At 44.2% G+C, this 27,936-nt stretch overlaps 1 protein-coding gene across 3 annotated transcripts in view; it reads left to right on the top strand.

Moving 5' to 3' along the window:
- The window catches only part of SRGAP1 (SLIT-ROBO Rho GTPase activating protein 1), a 139,726-nt gene extending 131,098 nt beyond the window's left edge, over positions 1 to 8,628 (top strand). For all 3 annotated transcript variants that reach the window (XM_059846982.1, XM_059846983.1, XM_059846981.1), the window contains 4 exons: positions 2,472 to 2,652; positions 3,201 to 3,335; positions 3,462 to 3,807; positions 5,537 to 8,628. In XM_059846982.1, coding sequence (XP_059702965.1) covers positions 2,472 to 2,652; positions 3,201 to 3,335; positions 3,462 to 3,807; positions 5,537 to 5,914 — 1,040 coding nt within the window. In that variant the 3' untranslated portion in view covers positions 5,915 to 8,628. The remainder of the gene's footprint in view (positions 1 to 2,471; positions 2,653 to 3,200; positions 3,336 to 3,461; positions 3,808 to 5,536) is intronic.
- Positions 8,629 to 27,936: the final 19,308 nt, after the last annotated feature.

Genomic DNA, 27,936 nt, shown 5'->3' with positions numbered 1-27,936 from the left:
ATAGGAGAACTGTGTCCTTTTGTCAGTGTTACACTGTTGCCATTTCATATTACCATTTCATATTGCTGTCATAAAGATGACGCCAGATAAACAGGCATGTTTGGTTTTACCTCTTTTCATTTTCTGTGCCTTACAGTTGCTTTGTGGGATCTGCATTTCTGTTAGAGAGAGACTGTAGGAATGATGACAGGGTGACATATCATAATATCACACCACCATTAGAGGTTTCCCAGTTTTCCAGAATGTTTCTTTCTGTGTCAACATTATAGTTTCTTTGCTTAAAAACATAAGCCAAGAAACCCTTTGGCCCCACCCACCAGGGTGAGACATTCGTAGGGGCCGTGATGTTTGTTATAAATTCTCATCAGGCCGAACCAAGACATTGGACACATATCAAGGAACTCCTAGGTTTTATTGTACAGTCACCATAACATTGGCCACCAGCCCAATATTTAGACTCAAAAGGTACTGGCTAACACACCCTTAAATTTCTTACAACAGAATTCCACAAGAGTGGAGGTGAATGAGCCCTTTATTTTGTACAGTACACTGCAGTAAGTTCTCAGTTCCCACAGCACTCAGCCAAAGGTGCTGACTCACAAGTCACAGTACATTTGATATTCAAAGGTGCTGGCTCACAAGCTCTTCCTTCCCACAACAAACTTCAAAGCAGAATATGGGGTAGAATATGATAGTTGTGCTTTGCCCATGCAAGGCAAGGGAAGAAAACAGAAAATAAAACCAGTGATTAGATCCCGCATTGTTGCTGCCGTGTCAGCAGTTCAGGGCAGGGGCTGTGTGAGACAAAGAAAGCAAAAGAGAGAAAGAGGAAAAAGACAAAGGACAAAAAAGATAATATGGTCCTCTACAGCCATCCAGCAGGATGTATTTTCAGGAACGTATACTGTTATTGCTAGGTTCTTAATTGTATTTATATAATTGAAATAATTTCTGCCACCATACATTACTTTTGTGTTTGTAACAGTGAATTCCCCATGTCACTGCATTCCATCTGTGTAAAGTTTCTGAGTTAGTAACTTCTATACACACTGCAGTTTGTCACTGACAGGAGCACTTAAAGTGACTGCAGAAGCAGCAAACCACAAGACAGTCTTCTGCAGGCTGGGCAAGTTATTAAAAAATGAGCTGCAAACTGTAACCTCAATAAAGGTGCTGTCATTATGTTTTCACACTGCAGAACAAAGTTAATTTTAAAAAGACATTCCTGTGCAAAATGTTGTCATAAAGGGACAGTGGCTTTCATTACCAGCCTGGTTCTTTAGGGAATTACAACCTCAGCAATTTTAATTTGCACCAGACAGAAAGTTGCTATGCTAGTCATTAGCCCAGATGCTAATTTCCATCTAAATATTGCTCTAATTATGTAAAGAAATTAGTCATTTCAGGGACTCTAGAGTTACTGGAATCATCAGAGTGTGTGATTTTTAGACCTGTATTTTGCAGTTTTTTCTTTATGTTTTGAGACTTTGATGACAAAATTAAATCTGTTAGAGCTCAGGTGCTTTTGGTTTTATGCAGACAAAATGAAACCTTGTTAAAATCACTGGTTTTTCCTTGGTGCCTGGGCACAGCTCTGGCCATAGCTGCAGGGCCCCTTTGCTGACATCAGTAGGTCTCCATCCCAGGTTTTCTGATGGAACCCATTTCCAGCCAAAGGCTTGTAACTAAGGCTGAATTTACCAGCATTCTGACAGAGGATTAGCCAGGACTGCTGTAGACAGTGTTTGGCTTCAGAAAACACCAGCCTCCCCTGCAGAAACCAGGGCAGCTCAGGATTTTGGAGCAGGCAGAGCTGCTTTAAACAACTTGAGGCCACACAGGGACTGTCCCTATGGTCGGGAGCCGTCTTGTCTCACTCCAAAAGGGCATTAAGGAAGTGAATTAAAGCACGAGGCTTTGGTGCTGTGTAAAACACTAGGTTTCAGTAGGTCTGCACGCTCATCACGTAAAAGACACAAATTCCATGGCCCGGTTCTGCAGGGTATCCCAACTCATGCACAGGCTAATCTTGTCTTCCTTGCTTTGCCGCTGCACATGGTAAAAGCACTCCTATTTACTTTTCCCTTATCATGCTGGTTCCTTGGACCTTTGATTATTCATCTGAGTTTGTTCTTTTTATTTTCAGAAGTCTTTATTGCCTGCCCTCCATCCCACTCTCCAACCACGCAGGAGCCCTTCCAGCAGGAGGCAGAGGCCTCTCTCCCAAAGGCAGTTGTAACATTTGAGTATGCTGTTGTTTTCTGCAGCTCCTGAAGCAGCCCAGATGTTTCACACCTGGGACACAGATCGATTCTATTTCTTTGTAAGGAGCACATTGTAACCACTGCCTGAAGTCTGCCTCCCTTCAGCCGACCTCTGTCAGAATTAGCACTGAGAAAATGAAAAAACTGGGGTGGATGAAACCAAAAAGAGCGATATGTAATCTGATATTTGTTGTTCTTCCCACCCAGAGTGCGAGCCCATAGAAGCTATTGCCAAGTTTGACTATGTTGGAAGATCTGCACGAGAACTCTCTTTCAAGAAAGGAGCTTCCCTTCTGCTCTATCACCGAGCATCTGAGGACTGGTGGGAAGGAAGGCACAATGGAATTGATGGCCTTGTGCCTCACCAGTACATAGTGGTGCAGGATATGTAAGCAGTGTCTGGTGTGACTGGGTTCTTGGGGGGGTGTAAAGTCTACAGTGCTTAGCAGTATTTGCCAAATGGGTCAGTGGTTTGAAGGGTCAGATAGATTAAACATTTGCTTTCTGTGCAGGACACCTGTCTTTACTGCCCTGAATTGAAAGCTCCATCAGAAACTACTACTAGGCTAAGCTACTTCTATGGATATGTTCCCAGTACATTAAGAGACAGATGCTGCTGCACCTATTTTAATTTGACTATCTGTGTAGCAGTTGCTGACTTTTGACTTGCAAGAGCTGGGGAAATGCAACCCTGAACTCTTGTTTAGTGGTATTAGGCATGTGCTTTGCCAAGGATGACAAAGTACTTTACAGAAAGGTTACATACACTCAAAGTGTAAAGAGCTCAGTAAACAGAGGGATGATAAACAATTTTGGGAGAAGTGCAAGGGCTGCAGTGCATTTATAACATGCCTGCTTTTCTTAAGGGGATTAAAATCTGAGAGTGCCAAGGTGCTCTCACTCACTGACTTCTCATCTCACCTGTGTCCTGTTCAGGGATGATACTTTCTCAGACACACTGAGCCAAAAAGCAGACAGCGAGGCCAGCAGCGGACCCATAACTGAGGACAAGTCATCGTCAAAGGATATGAACTCTCCTACTGACCGTCACTCAGATGTGTATTTAGGAAGGTAAGCCTCAGCGTAACGTGTTTTCAGTAGTCCTGCTCACAGCTCAGCTAACACAGTAATTCCTCCTCCACGTGCTTATGCTGGGTCACTGCAGTTTGTTCTTCCACCACTTCTCCACTGGTGCAGGCAAAGAAAGAGATCGGAACCTCCACCTCCCCTGAGACGCCCAGGCAGGAGCAGTGATGGCCACTGCCCGGTACACCCACCTCACCCTCTGTCCAACTCGGCCATGGAGCTGGGCTCCCCCAACCTGGCAACTCACTGCAGTCCCAGAGCCCTCCTTCAGAACCGCAACCTCAACGCCGACAGCCCTGAACGGCGGCGCCGGCCGGGCCACGGCAGCCTCACCAACATCAGCAGGCATGACTCGCTGAAGAAGATCGATAGCCCTCCCATTAGAAGGTCTACATCTTCTGGTCAGTACACAGGTTTCAATGACCATAAACCACTGGACCCGGAGTCAATAGCTCAGGTTTGTGTCTTTTTTATTTATGGCACTGTCTGATTTTCTGAGCAGCAAATCCCACTGAATAGCACAGCACAGAGCACATGCTCTGGTGGGAAGGTGTGTGCAGGGGAATATCCTACTTGGCTTCCCAAACAGAGTGTGTGTGAAAGAAGCTGCATTAAGCAATCCTGAAGAGAAGCAGCACAGAGGGGAGTAAACATTGCAGAAGCAATAAAAAGAAATTATTTCCCATTACACTGTAATGAAATTGCCTCTGCCATACAGAACACTAGGACAGTATTACACCAGCTACATAGGTCGCTGTGCTCTGTTGAAGGCTGGCCTATTCTGACTTGCATGTAATTAGTGTTCAATTATGTCTCAGTATTGTGGTAAGCAGAATAGTGCTCTGACTAGCTAATAGTGACCATTGTCATTCAAAGCAGAGATTTACTGTCCAGGGTCTTGTGGATTTTATAGTTTTCATGCAGTTCATACTGTGTGTTGATTTGATGCGTGTAGTAGAACCTGATGTGCAAGATATCACAGCTGCATAAATTGTGGGCCATCTTTCTGTGTGAGCAGTCACCAGTCTCTTTCCTGGCAGTGAAGAGGTGAAGAGAATGGAGTAGGAAGTACCCTGATCATCAGATTGGTCTGTTGTACTGAGCTGGTTACAGCTCTTGAGTAAATAGAAGCCTCTGTCTTCCGAGCTCCCATTTTGTCTAGGAGGGATAATATGATTACTAGGAGCACCCTGAGGGTGCTCTATGATTGCAAACACATTTTACAATAACACTGGCACTCATGTTTTAAAATTTAATGTACTGATAATGCTTGCTTTCAAAGTCTGCTTCCAGTGAGGAATAGAAGGGACTGGCATGCTTAGGTCAGAACCCGTGTATTAGGGTTAGAAAGTGCAAGTGTTTTTACTGTTTCATTTTATTCTAAGCTATTAATTTACTTTCCTGGAACAGCACTGTTTGGCTTAAGATACCTCTTTTTTGTGCCTAGACTAGAACCCAAACTTTGATTGAACTATGTGAAAGTCAGTGTGAGCAGGCAGGGAACAGAAGAGATTTTAAGCTTAGTTGTATCTCAGTACCACTGAGTAGCAGTAAACTAGTATCTTGGTGCATTCTTTCAGCCTTCAGGCCTGAAATTATGATGAAGAAAATAGTTTTTCATAGGTATGCATACTGACCAATACCTTACAGATTTTTTCTGTTTAAGATTTAACTCGGTGAAACAAGAGGAGAGAAGAGCTGATAGGCACACAAACATTATTTCCTTAGAAAACTAGGTTTTGTAATCCATGTGAGGGAATACAGATCCTGAACACCTGAGGCTTTAGATGAGCAGAGCAGTTAGCTAAGAGTGAGCAAATGGACTAAAACCTTTACAGTTTTCAGTAACCAAGAGATGACAGAAATCTTCACCACTAAAACATTGCTCAGCAAACATCAGTTGTCCTGACAATCACTTCACAAATGGCTTGCAGATTTTGGTGTAACACCTTTTTTTGATTCTCTCTTGTGAAGAGAGTTAAATGTTTGTAATGTCCAGCCAAAGCTGCCATGTTGTCAGCCGTAATGTCTTTCAAATAAATCTGGTGGAAATTGATTTTAGCAGTATCATAACTGTTAAGAGGATGGTTGGTGAATTAATTAATGCGTTTCCTTACCCCTCCCCTTGCTCCTCTGGCATTCAGTAGCAACACAAATGACATGCTGCTCTCTGTGCTCTGGCCCAGGACATCGAGGAGACAATGAACACAGCACTGAACGAGCTCCGTGAGCTGGAGCGGCAGAGCTCGGCCAAACACGCCCCTGATGTCGTGCTGGACACCTTGGAGCAAATGAAGAACAGCCCCACCCCTGCCACCTCGACAGAGTCACTCAGCCCTCTCCACAGCGTTGTTTTGAGGAGCTCTGAGCCTCAGATCCGCCGTAGCACTAGTTCTTCCAGTGACACCATGAGTACTTTCAAGCCCATGGTGGCCCCTAGAATGGGAGTGCAGCTGAAACCTCCTGCTCTTAGGCCAAAACCTATTGTTCTTCCAAAAACAAATCCTAGCATAGGGCCTTCTCCTCCTTCCCAGGGTCCAGCCGACAAATCTTGCACAATGTAGGCAGCTCAGCCACCCACAGCGCCCAGCTGGGGTGTGCTAGGGAAAGAGATGGATTAACAATAGAAGTCAGGGCTCCGTAACATCATTTGTTCATGTTTGTAACTGGAGAGGCTTTGTTTTTCAGTGTTTTTGAATGTATTGTCTGAAAGTAGCTACATTAACATGGGCATTTGTATTTTGTATGGTTTTGATTAAACGAAAAACTGGACAATTGTGCATAGTTTTAAAAAACAAACATAGACTTACTTGAAAACTTGATGCTGCACCATTTGTAATAAAACCAACACAGATCACAAACAGCTTGCCACGTTGTACCATACTTCACAGTCTTACTGTAGCTATATAATAACAGATCCTGCACAAAACTAAGGGGTGGGAGGGGGTTCAGGGGACATGGAGCCTCTCATTTCTGGGTCACCAAACCAAATCTCAGGCAGGTTAGTAAGAACTGAAATTTAGCATGTGAGGATTACGTGTCTGTGTGGAATGTCTAAATCATCTCAGGCCACATTTCTTATTTAAGACACAAGAAAAAAACATCCCCAAACCCTCACAAACTCATAATTGGCACCAAGTTTTAGCTTTCTTGTTGGCAGTCTCACTAGAGGCAAGCGCTGGATGGAGCTGGAGATCACACTGCTCTCACTGATACAAAGCAGCATTCCAGGACACAGCTAAAGCACATCTCCAGGATAGTATCTAGAAACTCCTTTTGCTGCCCTCTGTAGTAGTGTATACCTTCTCCCATGAAGTTAGACCTTCATTCCCTGATACCACGTTTTTTACAGAAGCTGAATTTCTTTGAAGTTCACAGAAGCCGGGCTCTGGGGAGTGCCTGAACCTGTTGGTCCATCAGGGAGCATGAGGGGCTATTAAAGGGATCAACTACACAGTGATTCAGAAAAACATCCCATTGACTTGATTGCTCAGTGCCCAATTAAGGACGTGATTTGGGCTGCAATAGTCTGAGTTTCCAGCTGACCCAGCTGTGCTGACTGCCTTGCACAGCAAATGCTCAGTTGTGCTGACAGCAGCAAGACAGGCACTCTGAAGGGGGACTACCCCCTGCCAGTGGTGCAGGGGTCACTCACAGGACAGGCAGCTGAGGTTCTGCTGCCTAGATTCAAGCTGACTAAAGTTTTCCATAACCCTTTTCCCCTCCACTTCCCTTTTTTTTTGACAGAAATCAGTACCTTTCTTATGTCAGTGCAAGTGGCGACTGTCAACTTTGCTTAGTGCTCTGTTGTTAAACTTTGTTAGGCATGAGCTAAACCTACAGCTGTTTTGCACATTCCAACAGTAAGCCATAATACTATTTCTGTGAACATGTTTTCAAGCATCCAATCCATAAAAGAAGTTTCAATTAATAAAATGGGGGGGAAAAATCTCTTGTGGTCCACCTACGGAAGTATGACTGGCTGTAATTAAGATCTGTTTTTCCACATATTCTGTGAGATCTCACTTTGGGAAAGCTTGAAATTGTACAACTCAGTATACATAAACATTTGAGTTTGGGAGGAGAAGAGTAGGGACAAAATTTGAAAGACATAATTGCTGAGGTGACAGGAGTAATTTCCTGTTGTTATTTAGGGGCAATTTATTCCTGCTCTGGTTTATACCTTCTAGACAGGTGATGCAATGTGAAGCTCTAGGTGTGAGAAGTACCCCATAAACTGCCTCTGAGCCCCAAACTGTTGCTGGTATTTGCAAACAATTTTCAATCCAGTCAGAGACTTCACACGCATCTAGGTTAGAGGCAAAGTCTTAATCCACCCCAGTGGGCTGTGCAGCATGGGTCAGCAAACCTCCATCCTTGTCAGCTGTACTGCCTGGCCCTAGAGCCAGGTCCAGAGCCTAAGCCAGGCCAGCCCCAGCTGCAGACCAGTGCTGGTCTGCTCACTTGTTTGGGACCAGAGGTATTTTCAAGTAGTTCCCCAGTTTACTAGACTCAGTGGAACAAAACTGGAATTTCAGCTTTCATTTACATACAGTTTTTGTCTAGCATTTTTAAATTAACCCACCTGGCACAATTGAGATGGATACCTGTATCTTTAAATTGCATAGGGAATTTTGTATGTTTAAATAACTGTACTGGACTCCATAATGCTTTTATTAGAAATTGTTTAGCAAAAGAAAATATTAGAAACAGTGCATTTAGTGAATGCATCCACTTAGTGCATTCACACAGTTAATGTGTAGTTTGATGGTTATTATAGATACTTTAAAGCATAGTAAGTGGATATGTAACAGGAAAGACTGCTACATCTACAGGCGTACTAAAGGGTAACTCCTGCACACCTAATCCAATCAGTATTGTCCTTTACTGTCAAGTTTGATGAATTGCAGTACTGGTAGCTTCCTGCTTGTTGACTGTTACCTACTTGTGTCAATGTACATCTGTAGTATGTACATGTGAAAGTGCCTTTAAATTTTAGAGGAGCTTTAGCTTTGCTCTTGTACTGTTGCATTTCCATTGCATCCTTTCCTGTTTCGTGTATGGCTGCATTCCCATTGCATTCCTTCCACTCTTGAAGATCAAATAAAAACATGGAAAAACCCACAGTTCTGGAAGAGAAATGTACTGTTAATCTGTTGTGACAATGCACTTTTATGTATAGTACTGTACATTTTTGGCATGTACCATTACAAGCTTCAGTATACATTCAAGTTTGTTCCTCATAGTGTATCTTTATAATAAAGAAGATAGTTCTGTCTGTGTGTGTAGTTTTGCTGGGCAAACCACTGTATCTTCCAACATGGATTGATGATCTACTTCCCAAATGAGGGAGCATCCAGCACACCAGCATCGCCCACCTACCCACACCCCACGCTGCATCAAGAGCTGTCACCCTCTCGGCCTGAAGAAGCCCTTGTTCCTGGAAAGTTCCCTGCCTAACTTTAAAGTCCCTGTTTACCTGAAGACCCCTCAGAAAGAGCCACCAGCTTCACGTAGTTCTACCTGAGAGCCCATCAAGAGTAGTCAGTCGTGCTCACCCTGGCTGAGCAAACCCCTCACTGCCCCCTTGGCCAAACACCCTGCCACCCCCCCTCCTGCTCCCCACAGGGAAAATGGGGTGAGGAAAACACCCCAGCTTACATTCTTTAAAAATAGAGTGAAAAGAATTCAAAAAGGGACATTTCTTAAAATGGGGATATTTCTTGGAACAAAAGGAGAGAGATGCTGTCAGGCTGGGAGAGGGGGAGTGACACAGTTAAAGGTCATCTTCAGTGACCTTGTTGACCTTCAGTGACCTTATGAAATGGTGGCAATACACACCCTCCCAGCTGGCTCCAGGAACCAGGGCTCTGATTGTCAGGCTGATAGCTGCAGAGAGATGTTCTGCCATACATGGATCAGATGATATCAAGGACAATTCCTGGGCTCAGACTACAGCTGCCCAAAGAGGCTGGCCATGCTTTCCCACCTTGGATGTTCAGAGGCAGAAGAGCTATTTGGAAATGCATTCTCCATCCTTGCTAAAAACACTCTGGTTGTTGTTGAGGACCACTGTGTGCCTGAAGAAGACAAATGCCCCATTCCTGGAAGTGTCCAGGCCAGGCTGAATGGAGCTTTAAGCAATCTGCTCTTCAGGTGGAAGGTGTGCCAGCCTATGGCAGGGGGTAGGACCTGGATGATCTTTGAGGTGCCTTCCAGCCCAAACCATGCTACGATTCTGTGTCAGGCAGTGTGGGGGGGTGTGGGGGAAGGGGCACAGCAGCCACCCCAGCTCAGAGCAGGGCTGTCACTCCTCTTGCTGAGAGAGCTGTGACTGCTCATCGGTCAGCCCGTGGCAGCAGCCTTTGCACCGCAGTGTCCAGCGACCTACTTCAGGCATTTCTTCTTGTCCCCTGCTGCACAAAGGCTGACTCAGACACACAGGAGGGGACAGCAAAGGTCATTCCTCATTCAAGGTCCTACACAGCCCAGAGGATGCATAACCCAGTTTCCACAGTCAGATCATTCACTGGTGAGGGGAGGGGTTTATGTGGTGGCTTTTAGTCTGTTTTAAAATGAGTAACACAAGAAGAAGAGTTTTCTCCTGTTTTATAATATGAAGTTTCAGCATTGCACAGTGCTGACTTCCTAACTTCCTTCCAGTTTTTGTAGTGGAAAGAAGCCCAGCTCTCACAGAGACGGCCAAAGCTTTTGGCAGGCGGTGGAGGAACTGCTGACTCTACTGATGCTCGAAAAGCAAAAGGGTGATGAGATGTTTTGCTGAGAAAACTGTATTGGCTAAACAGAAAAAGAGTAGCAGTGGCAGCAGAGTGTTTAGCTCTCAGGCCACTGCTGCAAATCATTGTTTCAAGCCACATGCAGCTCCAGGATGTGGCACTGCCCCAGCCTGCATGAACACCTCCTCAGACAGCATAAGGAAACCATGGAGGATCCACCCAGGTTTTAAGTTCTCCTTGGCAGAGATGCACAGTTTGTTTCTTATTCTGTGGCTCACATGGACTTACCCTGAGCAGAAGGATTCCTATTTGCTCTGTTCAGTCACTGCTACCCCGTGGAACAAGCCTTGGTGTCAGTCTGGATGGAACTGATACATGGGGAGCAACTGAAACGGGAACAGACTGGAGATGGTACTAGGTGAAGGTACCATTCTTGTTCATAGGAATACTGCTTTTTCCATGAACTTGCCTCTTGAGGGAAAAAACTTCCACTCTAACATATGAAATCCTAAACAGATCAGCAGTTTAGCACCCTAAAACCCAGTTAGCTGAACCAGATCAAATATTGTTTAAAAAACAAACTAACCAACTGCTCTTTCAGACATGCCACTGTAACTGCAGCTACTCCCTGTCTCTGCATTCTGCACAAGGGCGTTTGCAGACCACACAGCTGGCAGCACCAGTCTCTGCCAGCACTGCAGCTCCACTAGAGCCAGCCAGAGCAAGTTCTTCCAGCCAGGGAGCCCTTATGGCTCGAGGTGTCCCTCACTCTGCGCCGCAGTGCTGCAGCTCACCTGCGATGCAGCAGCCTTGGCTCAGCCCCAGGTCCTGGCAGCCAGCCCCACTGGACACCCAGCTCCCCTGGCCCCTGCAGGGCTGCAGCCCTGGCACAGGGTTTTGCTTCCTCTCACCCAGCCATCCCACTGACCAGCAGGGCTAAAACCAGTGGAAAGGATCACAGAAAATGGCAGGCCTCGGAGCAGCCTGCCTGGTGCACCTTCCCCACCCACGGGAGAGCAGAACTTGTGCAGTGGCACTGAGCTGGAATCCAGGGAGAGAAGAGCTCTGTGCTCCCTTACCTTCTTGCACAGCAGGGACACTGAGAGCTAGCAGGCCCAAGGGCTGGAAAGAGACATGCACAATTTGATGCTGGCTGAGGGATTAGAGTAAAACAGTATGATCTGAGTCTGGCTGAAGTGGACAGGTCAGCAGGTTTTCTCTTACCTTTCTCAATACACACATGCAAATGAAAAATGCAGGAATATACTTTTTGCTGTCACTCTGCAGTCAGCTGAGCCCCTGCCCCACGGCTCCATGTCTGTCTCTTCTCCCGAGTAACAAGAGATAAGCCAAGAGGAAATGGCCTCAAGATGAATCACAGGAGGTTTAGATTGGATGTTAGAAAAATTTCTGCGCTGAAAATGCTGTGAAGCACAGGAAAAGGCTGCCCAGGGAAGTGGGGAAGTGGCTGAGTCACCATGCCTGGAGGTATTTAAAAGCCACATACAGATGTGGCCCTTGGAGCCATGGTTTGGTGTGGGAACTCAGCACATCACTCCTGATGTCCAGAGATACCAAGAGAACCCTTGGGGGGCTCGGGAGTCTTGGAATGTCGCCAGAAGCACTTGGTGGCTTGATTTTGATCCATCTAGGGAGATGCCACCTGTGTATGAGGAGATGAAACCTGTGAGAATCACTCGGGTGTGAATGGTGAAGGGAAGACATGATTATAGGGTGAAGCACAGAATTTGGGGTTTTGGTACAGGGGGGTTGTAGAGACAAGATGGAGGAAACAGGGTGTGTCACCAGGCTCTTCTTTCTTCTTGTCATCCATCTTCTGTGGTGATGTTGGCACTTGTGGATTGGTCTGTGGTGGAGGTGCACTTGGTAATAAGGGTGATAGGCATTGGGAATGAAAGGTAAATATGATGTACATGGTTTTTACTATAAAAGACGGGACCGCCTCGTGGGTGGTCAGAGTGCCTTCGGCTGCCTTGCTGGTCAGATCCAGGTGGGGCAGAGAAGGAACTTTGTAGACAAGAAACAATAAACAATTCTGAAGACCAAAAAAGCCAGAGTCCAGACTTGTCCTTTGAGGCCCAGCGTGCAAAGAACCATCCTGAGCGTGTGTGGGGGCAGAGACGGACAGCCGGACCCCACGGTTTGGGGTGCACGTGGCACTGCTGGGCTGGCAATCAGACTCCATGGTCTGAAAGGTCTTTTCCAACCTAAACAGTTCTGTGAGTCTGTGGTCCCCAGTTGTGTCACTGCCATCTCCCAGCAGGGTCAGGCCACACTGGTCACTGCAGACACACGAGAGCAGCTTAATGATTCCAGGTTGGAGGCTGGAATATGGAATATGAACATGAAGTACAGGGCAAAAAAAAAAATAATTCAGCTGTGAAATATAGACAAGTTGTGCTGTACAAAGGAGGTCAAACACTTGTGGGATCAAAATCAATAATAGCTGCACTGACTGCAGCACAGTGGATAAACCAAAACCAACCCCTGCCTGTTCTCATCTCTGTGAAGCACTTTGATTCCTCCCTTAATATCTGCCCTGTGCCTTTTCAGTAGTGCACACTGACATCTATAAACCCTGACCAAACAACATAAAATAGTGATTTACATTTATTTGAATGAATTACGCTCCAGGAGGGACAAATCACTGAGCCCAGCACTCCTCTGGAGGTGAATGAGACACTCACTGAAATGGTCAGGCTTCTGGCAGTGAGCTTTTGATTGCAAAGAAATGGCATTAATATGGATGTTGGTACCAGAGTCGTGAATAGAGAATTACATATGTTAAAGGTGGAAAATGCCTAACATCCTTCATTACTTCAACCCAGAACTGCTGAGTACCTTAAAACAACTCACTGCAACACATATTTTAATTGGGTTTTTACCTGCCTACAATGTTTTCTGAGACAGACATTGCAGTAGCACCCCAGCACCCCCAGCAAACTGCATCAGGGTGAATACAACAGGGTTATCCATCAAAACTCACAGGTTTAAGCTGAACTTCACCTGGACAGCTTTCTCAGCTATTTAATTTTTTTTCCCTGAAAGCTACTACAAAAATATGTTAAAAAATAATTTCAGACCTAGTGTGAAGATAATTTTTTAATTTGTCATACACATCACAAGGCTTACTTTATGATTAAATCAAAGTTATTCTGAACAAATCAGTTTATATGCAATGTTACAATCAGAGATATAAATGTGGCTAATCTGGGGCTGCTAAATCATATAGCAAGTCTGAACTCTCCTCTGTACCTGTCCCAAAATTACAAACTAAAACCAAATAAATATGCATGTATGCATATATCATTTCTTGAAAGCATTGGACCAGGAACATTGCCAAATTCCTGCTGCAGGTTTTTTTCTGGTTAAGAAAACATGGTAGTATGGTCTGTTTTGGTGGGGGAAAGCCCTGCATTCCTGGGCAGCACGTGGGGAGCACCAGGCACCCTGACTGGAGGGACCCCCATCCTCCCACCCCCACAGGACCAGCCTTCTCCTGCCCCCCAGGCTGGCAGCACAGCAGGTTCTGCCCAGCTTTCTCCAATCAGACCCTGGGCAATGCTGTCACTACACCTCAGAGCTTCAAAATTCTCCCAGTATTAAAAATTAACTTTGTCAAACCCTGGGCATTCAGAACTAATATAATTTCTTACGTACTGTAGGCATAAATGCTATTTGTATCCATGTACATCCATGAGTTGTGCACATGAAAATGTGCATGTTCAGTGAAGCAGCAGCTGATTTACAAGCTTTGATGTAAAAACTTGAGTTTCTTCTGTACCTGCATGGTAATATTGGGTCTCTGGTTTGGCCTCTACAGAAATAAGTTGATATTCTGTTTCCATGCCATCAGTTTGTGTGTTGTCCATTTCACTGTATAACTTTCTTCCTGCCTTATAGGCATACCAGCAGGCTCCAGCACCTCAATGCCATTTCTGTGTTCACTGCAGTTCCATCTCCAGTACCAGGTGCATTTATCATTACCTCGACCCAAACTCAATTTTTTTAGAGATCTATTAATAACACTAGTCACAGAATAATTCAGTTATGCTTAATGTGCTTTTCATTCTTAGTTAATACAATCAATGGGAAGGCAGTGCCTGAAGATAATTTAACTTTTCTTGGTGAAAAAAACAAACAGTTTTGCTCGGTCCTTACAAATTGAGCAGCCTCTGCCCCAGATATCAGCTGAGGAAGGAGCCCCATTTGAATATGCCCATGCAGGGTGGCAGCACTACCCTGGTCCCTGCACTGTGACCTCCAGGACTCACCACAACATCAGTGGGACGTTTTCCCCTCTGCCAACCTGAATGAGACTCAGTGTGAGAGCATTCAATGCTGTCCAACTCCTCTAACACAGCCTGAATCCCATGTGTCATGGTCAAAGCAAAGCTCAAATGCAGCAGGAGACAGTCCACACCTTGCTCCCCTGGAGGAGGACGGGAGGGTCCTCCACAGGTGACACATATGTCACCTGTGCCACCCCTACAAGGCTACTGAGTGTCACACATCATTCCTGAGGCTCTTTGCCCTCTTTGCTAAAGCCAACAAACATCTCCAGTGCCTGCAGTGCCTCAGTTTCCCCACTGCATCCACTTTTCAAAGCATAACTTCTGTCGAGACAGTGCTGAAGTGGGAGCTGTGCTCTTCTCTCCAGGGCTTTTGTAATTCCCTCCTATCTCTGGGAAATGCTGCCCAGCACCTCTGGTGTCCCACTCCAGCAGGGCAGAGTTTGACAGGGGAAGGACTTGAGAGCAGGATGATCTAAAACTGGGCAGAAGATGATTCTGTGTTAGAGTGCCAAAAATATGGGACAAAGGATTGAGCCAAAGAGGCAATGAGCTGGGTCCAACTTACTCTCACATTTCTCTCACATCTCCCAAGTGCTGGGAGGTACTTCACTGCAGGGTATCCTTGCTGCTGGCTCAGGGTGTGCAGGGAGAGGAAGCAGCAGGGCCTGGGGGAAGTTGTTTCAACACTTAGAAGACTGGGGAGGAAAAAAAAGGCCACTGTAATTCAGGTGAAAAGTGACCCTTGAATTCCTGTCCAGCTTCCTATCTACCACAAGTGATTTTGTGTCCTCTGCCACAGTGTTGAAGGCAGGAGTGGCAGCCCATGCTGAGCTGGCCACTGAGGCTGTGCAAGGAGCCTGGAGCATGCAGGAGGTGAGACACCAGACAGGCAGTGAAAGGCACCACCAGATTTTGTGCCCACACACAACTCTGGTACATTCTGTCTCCAGAATGATTGTTTGTAAAACTGCCCTGCTTAACCCAAAGCAGAGTCCTTTGGAAACTTCATTTCCTTCCTGTATTGCTGCATGCACTACTCAGAGTAGTGCATGAAATATAGAGTATGAAATATAGAACAATTTGTTTTAAGGTCAAACTTGTACCTCAGGGTAACTGAATATTAAAAATTCATGGTTCAGTTCATACCAGTTTCTCATAATTTGTGTGGGTTTTCCATGGGGTTTACCTTTAAGGGGAGCTGAATGCACATTTCATGGTGGGAGCACTGGCATTTGGCCTCAAGCAAAATCCCAGTCCCAGCAAGTTAACCTACACAGGAACATAAGACTTACTCTGTTGGCTTGTACTACAAAATATACTGTCTGAATTTTTTACAGGAAAAATTCTCCAAAAGGCCTAAACTAAACTGTCCAACAGCCTCTGTTTAAATCTGACTATTTTACAAGTGACATGCTCTCTTCCAGATTCAAACACCAAACCAGAGAGTCCTGCTGTCTTTTAAGAGACTCAGGAGTTAAATTCAACTGCATCCCTCATTCCATATATAGGATGTTAACTCTACATTGCATCTCTGTGAAGTTTTGTATGCCTAAGTTATAAATTACAAAAGCTTGGACTGTAAAGATATCATACAGCAAATAAGTTTAAGCAAACAAAAAGTCAACCACAAACTGAGAAAAGCATTATTTCTTGCACAGCCTCGTTAATACAAGGCATGAACCAAAGCAAAGCAGCACAGAGAGAGAAAACAAAGCTGGCTTTAATAGGATTTCCCCTTTCACAGCAAATTCTGCAAGCTTAAATATATTTTCCATAATAAAAATGGACAAAAGAACCTCTGTAACTTGTTCCTAAAGAAATATTTTATTGAAATGCTTTGCTGCATTTTTCATGCTTATAGGATAAATGCATTTCATTGTAAAATCTTATATAAAACAACTCTGCTTTAACATAAGAAAAATGCTTTTTTGTTTGTTTGTTTTGCTCTTTCTAGAATGAAACATTGCTGTGAAGTATGTCTTCAGGAAACATCCTGAGCTACACAAAGTGGCATTTCCTGATGGCACGATGACTTACTGGAAAATTACAGGTCAGTCCTGGCAAACAGCTTTGGGATGTCTCAGCTCCCTCAGCAGAGAAAGCCCCAGGGGCACACAGAGAAAACCCAAAGTACAAGTCAGGGCGCTGGAGACCAAATATTGCTATTAAAATAGTCATGCTTAAGAATGCAAAGGAAAAGCTGTCAGACTAAGAAGTTCTATTTGAGAGAGACAGATGAAAAATTTAGCAGCCTTGTGTTTTATTTAAAGAGTTCAGCTCGGCAATCTGAGGACACTGCTCTTCCTCCCTCCAACAGCTCGCGCTGCCCATGGCTTGGCAGGACCCCAAGGGGGAGTTCAGGCATATTTATAAGGCATATAACTTGAGGTTTTCCTAACACTCTTATAAGTGGCAAGTCTTCCCCCATACTCACGATTCTCAGCTCTTACCTACCTAAAGATCCTTCCTGTGTGTTTTCTTCAGTTGTGAGCACCACAGGAAGGGATGGAAACTCGCTGCCTTTTAAACTCCATCTGTTAATCACTCATGGTTTGCAAATGTCCTGCAGCCACTGACCTCTCAGAAACATTATCAGTCTGAGACTTCTTCCTTTTAAATGTATCTGATAACATCAAGCGTCCCTTGGTGAGATCTTAGAGTGTTTTATAGAGAAATAATTATCCCCATATTTTTTTTTTTTAGAAGCCACTTGATCATACTGCTACAACATAATTTTTCATTTCTCCCATGTATTGTGCAGCCAACTACTTCTGGGTCTCTGCAAGGATGAAATCAACATCTCTTGTTTCTGTTTCCAGTCTCCATTGCACACACATATGAACACACACATGCAAGCAGGTTTCACACCCCTACCCCAGATCGGAAGGACAGGTGTTTCCCACTCCCAAGGCTCTTGCAGATTTCCCTAATATCTTTCCTTAGTTGACAGACCCACCAAACAGAGATAACATTCCTCAAGTGTTTTATGAATATACATGTATTTTCATATTTAGGAAGACTAAAGGGGACAATATCCACTGCTGAAATGATCTTCGATGCAGTGCATGCGTTTTCCACCATCAAAATCTATTCATGAGCATCCTTCACATGGCTACCAACTTCTCCTCCCTCCCGGACTCTGCACTTTGACAAGCAGTGATCTGCAGTCCATTCATGGCAGAGCATTGAGAGCCTGGCATCTCTGGCTCGACTGTTCACAGACGAAAAATGGTAGGCAACATTGGGCCCACCAATTTTTTTTGGTAGTTCCTTGCAGCATGCTGCAACACCTCATTAATACTCCTTGCCATGTAAGGAAGCAGTTGATGTACATATCAGAGGAGTTTCACTCCTGTTTAAAAATGTCTCTACTAACTTACTGACTGCAATAGTTTGTTGAACATCTTGGAAAAATCTCTAGGACAAACATTCCCTCATCAGAACTTCCTATTAAAATAATTTGCAGCAATATTCCTTCTAACAAGAGAACAAATTTCTGAACCAGTGCTGTCCCTGTAAATAAACTGTTTCCCCAAAGACAAGGAGTTTAACAGTATCTTGTGGCATTAGTTTAACATCACTGAAAAGTTTCCTCCGAGCTCATAAACCCTGAATTTACTCATCAGTGGACTAGCACATCCTCTAATCTTGTGAGCAGTCTCTGCTGTAAGAAGTTACTCGTGTGACTTCCAACAGCATCTTTCATCTCATCGAGCTTCAAAGTTTTTCAGCAGCTGAACACACCTAAATCCACCTCTCTCAAAATACAGTGACAGAAACTGTCTTTTACCTGGGAGGAAGAGGGGTGGGAGTACTCAACAAGTCCTGGCATAAATCTTCTTGTCTATGCCAGAGTAATGCAAGAGACGTTGATTATTTCAAAAGCCAGTTTTCTTTTATCATCAGAAAGACTGATAAGGCAGGAAAAAAAATCACCTTGGTATGAGATTTCTTGAGGTCACTTGCCAAAAATCATATGCAGTATTATACCTGCAGAACAATAGCACAGTTTACAAATCTTTAAGCACTGGCGTCACCCGATCTGGGACACAGCTGCACTGACATCACAGTTTATGCCTGACTAGATATCCAAATAAAGACCCTATGAAGTCTTTCATACCTCATTTATTTGTAATTGCCCCATGACCACAGACTTGCATTAACCCAAACAAAAGTAAACTGAACAGATCCCAGCAGAGAGCAGGGGCTATCTGAAGTGGCTTTGAAAGGCTTCCAGGGCTGATGCAACATCAGAAGAATAAGATGGGCACTGCACAAGCCCCCACTTTGTGATTATTTTTAAGTGTCAAAGGGACAACCCAACGACATGCTGGATTTAAGTCCAGCACTTGAAAGATTCAAGTGAACAAAAGTTTGGAATATTCTGTATGAAAAGCAAACAAATGGTACTACAATGAGATGATACAACAGAGCACATTTGCCAAATCTTTAATGAGATGGAACATTTTCCCAATATTTTACACAGCTTCTGGTAAAACTAAAGGCTCTGAGAAGCCTAAGAAGTCAATTAAGGAGGGCTGCACCAGGTTTGAGCACAGGTCCATGTAGCTCTGTACCTAATCACTAGCAGGGACTCTTAGATATATCCAGGGTATTTTGGAAAACCAGAACCAGCATGCAGTGGTAGTTCAGTAACCTGTACCTTAGAGTTTACCTCACCCAGATGCCTCTCTTTTTTTTTTTTTTTCCTTAAATTAGTACATGGAAACCACACAGCTCAGTGAATTCCTGAAAACTTAGTTCTTTGGGTTAAGGAGTTTAACATCATTTACTGGAGTAATTATAAAGCTCCAAACAAGAGGAAAAGAAAAAACCACCCTGTCTTCTGTAGATGTCAACAGTGGTGCTGTAAGAGCTGGACTTTGCTTAGAGGAACTAGAACAAGGATGCCAGGACATGTGCCAGTGGTGCTCCTCATGTCAGTAGAATGCTGAAGCACTCAGTAATCAGAGCTTTTTAAAGAAAAAAGGGCTTAAAACATAGCTGTGATTACTTTCCTAAATCCAAAGTGACACAGCCTCCAGCATAGCCTAGATTCCTCCCCAGCACTACACAGGTCCAAATCCCAAGATGCTTCTCAGCCAATATTGTTCCTATGCTCCCTGGCAGTTAATGCAGTTCTGCTGGCATACCCAAACTTACCTGCAAAAAAGCACAGGACAGAAGGAAATTGGAGACACTTAGGAAATGGTGCTATTAGGCTGTACCCCAAATTCAGATTTTCCCTTTCCTGGACTTTCTGGTGCCTGCAAATCAGTGTTTATGATAGCAACATGAAAGCCCTGATGTGAAACACCACTACTGCCATTTATGAGGCTTCATTTTGAAGGGTATGGTTTAGCACAGAAACTAACATGTGGTGAAGGGTTTAGGGATTTTTAAATGTAGCTGATGAACAGAATAATATGTTCTTTTAAAATAGCCATCACCATGCATCAAGTTGAATGGATTTTTATCCTTACAAAACCAAATTGCTGGATGTACTCTGCAGTCTAGGAGGTTGTTTTCTTGCACAACTGCAGAAACATAGCTGACAAGTATGCTCTTGGTTCCTACAGGAGTAAAATAGGCATTACACTCGATCTCCTAAAGAAAGAACCATTGAAAGCAATATCACTTACATACAGGGCCCTGGTCCTGTGGATCACCTATAAGAAAAAGGCCCTGACAAGGAGGAATTCATGCCTCGCTCATGCATAAGGGAGAAAGACAGTGCATTGTTCTTAAAGCCCAAGGAATAAGAGAAAGCAAAGGCAATTTTTAAAAAACTACAAAAAAGATGCATTTCCAAGGCAGAACGTACTTTTTTTTCTGTATTAAGTGGGAGCATTTGAAGCAAATCAGCTTAAAATTACTTTTTTCAAATGGGCACCTAATGTCCCATTGAGTTGTGTCATTGGCAGATACAGAGGTGAAGAGCACACACAAAGTGTTTGGGAACAGCCCCAGTGCCAGAATTATGTTTTTTTTAACACACTTCATATAATAACAGTGCACATAATTAGGTTTGACTTAGCAATTTATGGCTGATCAGTGCTCTTAACTTTATGAATGTGAAAGAAAAAATTAGCATGAGGACATGGAAAATCAGGTAATGACGCTGGAAGGGCATGTTCACTGACTGCAGCAGGTGCAAGTGTTTCTGTACATATGAGGCAAATGGTTCAGAGCCTCCCAGAACAGCATCCATCACCCTCCTGAAGGAACGTGATGAAAATTCTGCTCCATCACCATGACAACTCGTGCCACACCATTGCTATAGTAACTGGCTGAACATTATTAGTTTTTAACCATGCACTCAATGGCCAGCGTGCAAATGAGGAGGAGCCACTCAGCTCTGCCCTGCTGCTGCTCCCACCCCAACCTGTCTTTTTGCAGTGTAATCCAACCTCTTTCCATGCTCCCCCAGCCCCACACTGTCAGCCAAGCTCCCCACCACTGCCAGCTCTCCAAACCCAAGTCTGTCTCATCATCAAAGCACTAATTGCACATATTTTACTGTTGGATTTGTGGTTCCCCCACCCCCCCAAGTGATTTATCAGGCTAAGATTAAATGCAAGTAGAAAATTTCATCTTCCCAGTGATTCATTGGAAATCTGTTCTATTAGTCCAGCACACCACAGGGTGGCTTCTTTGCATGCTGCATTTGCATCCTACACACGCAGCACCAGTATCAGTTCAAAGGCACCGTCCTGTCCCCTGAAGAGCCAGGATTTCACCATTGTCATGGAGCAGGAATGCATTCACTGCACCACCAAACCCCATGCAATCACCATTTTAATTCTCCAGCTCAGGCTGCAGTGCTGCCCCCCAGCAGCGTAGCTGTCATGTGCAGTGATGTAAAACAGCAGCAGGGAAACACACACTAATGCTGCTCAGATCACATCAAAGCCCAGAAGGCTGTGGCTAGATAGTGCCTTACATCCAGCTACCTTCCCACACCAAAGAAGGGAAAATAAATACAATTGTTACTGGGGTTTGACCCAGGCTGGGGGCAGAGGGTGAAACACAAGCTTGGCTGTCATCTCAAAAGGTTGCAACAGGTTGGGAGGAGTTTGATGCTGTCTGGGGACACCATCCCCACCTGACTCCTGGGCACAGCAAGCCCACAGCCCCGGGTGCTGCAGGTTCATCAACCATGCTGAAAGTGCCATGAAATTGGCTTGCTCTCCTCTTGGAGGACAGATGGGAGAAGAGAAGGTCTGGCTGGCTTCTCCTTTGACTCTTTGTGTTCCTTCCACTATCCTTCCTGCAGGTTCTCTTTGAGGCTGGTGCAGGCTGTAGCATTGGCAAAACTCCCCCACCTCCATGCCAAGGGCAGCAGTGGGGTGGCACAGGCACTTGCCTGCAGTCCTCGTGCCCAAACACAAACCCAGCAGCGTCCTGTGGGGCTTGTGAAAGGTGTCTCTGCCCATGGAAGAGGGTTGGAACTAGATGATCTTTAATGTCCCTCCCAACCCAAAATCCCAAACCATTCTGTGACTCTACCACAACCCAAAGCAGCACAAGGACATCAGCCCCAGGGCCTGAGCCACTGAGCCCCTGCAGTGCCCTGTCCCTACCCCTCAGCCCCCAGTGGTCTGGCTGGTACTGTACAGCCATTTATCAGAGGTGCATGGTGACACCAAACATGTACATAGGATTGCACCACACTCCAGACACACACACACACACACACAGAGTTATGCTAGATATATTTATACTTACATGCCACAGTAGCTCTTCCCACAGAAGACTATCAAAATCCTGTTATTACTTTGCATTAGGCTTAAACCCTAGCCTGATGTTCCCTATGAGGCCTTTAACAGGTCATACTGTGCAGTCTTGGTAAACAGTATTTTTTCATTTTCTCACCGTTTAAGAAGAAAAAAAAAAAAGGAAAGAAAAAACCCCACTCCATCTTTTCTAAACTGGAATGCAAGTTTAAGTGAATGGGTAGTTTTCAAGAGAAAAAAAAAATCATACAAGCTCTTTTACAGATTTTTTTAGCAATCAATAAAAAAGTTTCTTGCAGAGAAGATGAAACAACATCATTTTAGTGTTCCTAGACACATTAAGGTATGAAACTAGATACCTGCTATTGCTGTTTACAGCTAAAGCAGAACTACAAATCACCCTATGGGGAAAAAAGCCAGCAAGACTCAAACAAATCTGACTAAAGCAGTAAAATCTATCTCATGTTTGTAAATGTGTAGGAAAGTATACATTATTTCATTCTGGAAAGAGATTCCTAATTACTTTTTTCTTTTTGTAATAATACCACCCTCTAGTGGCACTTTTTCTGCCTTACTGAAGCAAAAATGTGGTTTAACACATCTCAATCACATGCATTAAGAAATGGTACAAAAATTGCAAATAGGAATCTGTTGACCTGCACTGAATTTCAAGCCAACATTCTGCAGTCTCTGAATCTCTGCAGCTTTGGAAAAAGCTGTATCTGGCTCAATTCAAATATAACTTATAAAAATAAGTGCTCAAGAAAGTGCTACCATGAAAAGCATAAAATAAATTCTGCACATTTGCAGAATAACATTCCAGACAGATGAACTCCTCAGTGTTTGGTGAGTAAATTACACTCTGAAGTACGAGCCTTATAGTTTCAATATATTATTATCTTAGTCCCCTGAAGATATTTTCCTTGACAGCTTTAAAGCTAGATGTAGCAAGAGCTTGTGACTGCTCCATCTCTCCACTCGCACTTCCTTGTTGAATACACTAAAAATTCATCAATAAGGTGGTGGTGGTGGTGGGGTTTTTTAACTGTTCTCTGACAATTTCAGACATAAACAACTAGAATGAGCCATTCCTAACTTACAAGCCATATTTTAACAAATCAGTCCTAAGCAAAGGAGAGCCTGAGGCATCCACAGCATATTTAGATATTGAGGGTCTTACATTTTCTGAGATGAAGATTTGGGATATCATTTCAGTCTACAGGGATAGCAAGAAAAATCAGATAGTGCCACAGACCCCACTAGGCTGGAGCAAGATTTATACCCATTTATTTTTATACTTGATAGAGTGAGTAACGCACAACTTCAGAAATTTGCCTCCTGCTTTTGTCGCTGCAAGGTACAGTCAGGTCAGCCAGCTTGAGCCAACTCCTGTGCTGGGAAAATTCAGCATACAAACTTCTGAAGTCCTCCAAGCAAAGCCAGCCTGAGCACACAGTGTAAGTTTATTGTGGAGATGGCTGATGGGCTACATCCAATTCTATTGAATTTGCAGGCAAAACTGTAGATAAATTGTGTAGGAGGGTGAGGTGGAGACTTGATTCATTGCACTCATTCCCTGTTTCTGGAACAATAAATTAGGATCAGGTTTTTCCCAAAAAGCTATTATCCTATGACACCTGAAAGGAACTTGTTCTTGTTCTTTCCAGACAGGGATGCATGACGAGAAAGGAAAGGCAGCTTTTATTTGGCTTACACATCTTGCTCTCAGCAGAGCTCCAGACACTTTACTCAGAGATGAGCTTTACAACTAGAATGGGACTTAATCTGCCAACTTTTCAAAATAGTTTGGGCAGGTTTGCATCCTGGGATTAAAAGCAGAAAGCCAAACCTGTTAGTACTCCCAGCCACCATGGATCCTACTGAAAGCAGGGTGGCCCTTTGGACACTGTTCACAGTGATGACTGTGAACCAGCTCTGGATTGCACCCACCCAGAAGGCAGATGAGCTTCTCCTCTTCAGACAATTCCGAACCTCTCCTCCCCCATCTGCCAAGAGAATTATCCAGGGCCAGGGAGAGGAAGCTTGTAGCCCACCTGAGAAAGCAGAGGAAATACCTGGAGGCTCTGCTGAACATCTGCATAACCACACAGAAGAGGGAGAGGCTGAGTTGGATTCCCCTGGTCAAAGCCAGCGTTGCTCTTGGGTATGGCATTCTACTAAATAAATGTTTAAGAGACCATTGGACTATTCCATACTGTGGGAGGCAATTCCCTCTGCCTGGGTTCCCTGAAAGAACTAATTCCAAGACAAAATCAAAGGTTGGGAATTCACTTTAATAGGGACACCCCCAGCCTAACCTCAGCATCTCTCACTGGCCCTCATTTTGCCAAGGATCCTTTGTCCTTCCCACAGGAACCTGACAATTCTTGGTTCAAGGCTGTGCATCCCAGCACAGGACCGTGGTGACATTGGCTCCTCATGGCTCTGATCTGAGGAATTCAACTTGCACACACTAAAGAGTCTCTCAATACCTTTACAGCAAATGATGCATACATCAGAGCCAAAAACTTAGTGCTGCCAAATAATTTATCTTGTCAGCAGTGAGCTGCACAAATGAAGCACAGCATTTCACTGCTCTGAACCTTCAGATGTTAGCTTGTAGCATTGGAGCAGTGTATTCCAGCTAATAACAGGATACCACAAAGCTTGTATTAATCATCTGCCCAAAACCTGCTGCTTTGCCACGGCTGCTGATACCTTAAGATGGAACACCCCCCTAATAGAAAGAGTATAGTTATTTTAAAATAGTCATATAAAACAAGCAGCTGCAACTACAGATGGGGTCTAGCACAGCTTTTTCAGCATATAAAATTTATATAGATCCCTGTGAAATTAGGCCAGCAATGCAGAGGCCAACAGAAATCTTCTGCTCACAGTCCATCTGCAATGCAGCCCTTCTGCGTCTCTTTTCTCCCTGCCTGTCTTTCCCAAAGCTGCCCTCTACCCAAGCCCATCTTGTAGTGACTTGTCTCCCCTTCTCCTGCATTTTGCTCTTCTTGCCACTGCCCTGTGCAGCTGGGACGCAGCCAGGTCCCAGCTGCAAGGTGGAGAACTCTGTTACTCTACCACAAGCCCAGTGGCTGCAACACCAGGTTGAAAGTTAAGAGAGAGCTGTACCGAAACTCCCCGAGAAAAGCTCCATAGCAATGATCAGAATAAGTCAGGCCATGTGTTGAGTGCATGCATGCACCAGAGAGGGAAAGAAGCAGTTGCTGGAAAAAATGATTGAGTGCTAAAAGCAATTTCAGTACAAAAACCTTTTACCTCTATCCTCCAAAGGAGACTTCATGTTTAAATCAGTCCTTTGCTAACATGAAACCAGAGTCCAGTTCCATCTTGCATTTGACCAGTATATTGCTTTTGTCAGATCTGCAAAGCTGTGCTTTGTCAGCATTCTCATTTCCAGAGCCTCTTCTGCTTTTCCCAATAAGCAGCTCCCACCTTTGCACAGTTGCAGCCCAAAGGCCATCCCTGCTGGGCCACCCAATAGCTGTTCCCGTGGGCACAACACTGACCTACTGCTCTTGAGGCTCAGGCAGAGGCCAAGCAAATAACAGTGCTTGGCCTCTGCTGCATCCACCCAGGCATGGCTGGCTTACATCTCTGGGAGTCTGAAAACAGGACTTCTGGAGCAAACAGGGCAGAAACACCAAAGTTTTCAGCCAACTAAGTCAGCTTAGTGTCAGCACTTCTGGAAGCAACCACAGAGCTCACCAGAAGCCCAGGACCAGCCCCACTGTGTGATGTTGTGCTTTCTGCAAGATGAGTGGCTGTAGGCAGTGGACCAAAAATCAGGACTGGAGGAATGAAACATAGCACAGTGCTGATTTTCTCAAGAAAAGCTTGGTTAAGAGAAGACTGGGACCCAGTGCAGTCAAAGGCAGCAGCAGGCTGAAGCACATACACAAAAAGCCTCAGAAAAATGATGTCAAAGAACCACCACTAGAATGATCACAAATGTCTCAAAAGGCTCATATATGAAGAAGAGTGGACTAAAGCAGCGATTAACTGTGTGAGTGCCATAAAATTACTTTCTGCTAGAGTGCAAATATTTTTTCTAGAAGTGGATTAGATGAACACTAGGTGTTAGCATTCAAACAGATACCAGGGGCTTCCTTTACTCTTAGATCATTAAAGCCTGAATATTATATGCGTAATGCATATGTTGCAGTCCTTCACAGCACAATATAAAAATCTATTAGTTTCCATTCCCTGCAATGTCTTTATGCAAAGGGAGGAGAAATAAAAGAATGTCTTATTCAGGAAAATCTGAATACCACATGCAAAAGAAAACAGCTTATAAGACATAAATATAAAATATATCAGACTTCTTAGAATACATTCGCTGTCAAAATCACACTGCAGGCAAAGGACACTAAATTAAATATTCCTCCAGTATCCCCATGGACTCAAGCAAGTGATGAGGTACATGAAATTTGCTACAAGATAAGCTTTAACACTGCTATTCTAAGCAATCTGAATGGCACTGGGAATATCAAATCTCAGTACCTGTTTAAAAATGTTTAAATATGTCAGTAAGCAATGGCTTTCAGTATGCTATCATAAATATCTTTACATCTTACATCTACAGCAGTCATTTATACATGACTTTCAAAGTAGATTAGCACATTTAATCTTAGCTAAATCGGTGTAGAGGAAAAGCTGGCAGATGGGCTATCACCCAGTTCAGCAAAAGTCTTATTTATTTTCCAGTTCTTTTAGTAAAGACACCGATCAATCTTTCCAGTATTGGAGTTAGTAATGAATGCATTTTTTTCCAGTTACTGAGTTTCTGGTCACCTTTACTTACTCCACAGATATGTTCCCCACCCCTTGCTTAATTATGCAGGTTTTTGTTTCTGGCCTAGCCAGTTTTACATCAAAGACAGAGAATCACAGAATGGTTGGGGCTCACAGGGATCTTAAAGACCATCTGCATTCAAGCCCTTGCCATGGCTGGAGACACATTCCACTAGACCAGGTTGCTCCAAGGCCCATCCAACCTGGCCAGGGATGGGGCAACCACAGCTTCTCTGGACAGCCTATTCCAATGTCTCACCATGCTCATAGCAAAAAATTTCTTCCACATATCTAATCTTCCAGTTTGAACCTAATGCAGTCTCCCCATCACCTCATTAGTAATTTAAAACAAACTCCATAAAGCATCAAATAAGAAACTGTGCCATGAGCATTCACAGATCTGACAAATCTATAAATATGCATTTATTCCACACGCTCACGCTCCCCACACTTTGTTTTTGGTCACAGCACACCTCAACTCTGCAACACTGTTCATATTGATATTTGTCACCTCTTCAGCTTCACCCGTCTTTGGCCAAGCCACTTCCTATGGCCTGAGTTTTCTGCTCCTCATGTTATATTAATTTAAGGCTGAGATCTTGCAAGGAGAGCCACAGGGACAGGACTCAGAGACAGCCCCACATGTCTCTCTTGCAGCCTTTGCCTGCAAATCTCTCCCATTCCCTCCCTCGACACACAAGAGTAATAGCTATGGTTCCCTTTGGTTCTTCATCCACTGAAATATTCAGAAATTCTTACCCACAAGTCACAAGGCTCCTGTGATTGCTTCCCCAAGATCCTCTGAAGAAAAAAACTGCAGCAAACCACCTCCTCCTGCACAAAAACATCACCCAGCATACCTTCCCTTCTGAGACACCATTTGCCAAGAACAATGACAGGAGTGTGATGTGAGCTACCAAGCCTGCTGAACAGTCATCCCCTTTTCCTCTCCCCATAAAAACCTATGGGAATAGCT

Source organism: Haemorhous mexicanus, chromosome 5 (assembly GCF_027477595.1).
Source record: "Haemorhous mexicanus isolate bHaeMex1 chromosome 5, bHaeMex1.pri, whole genome shotgun sequence".
Taxonomy (NCBI): domain Eukaryota; kingdom Metazoa; phylum Chordata; class Aves; order Passeriformes; family Fringillidae; genus Haemorhous; species Haemorhous mexicanus.
This window is presented reverse-complemented; position numbering and strand designations above follow the sequence as displayed.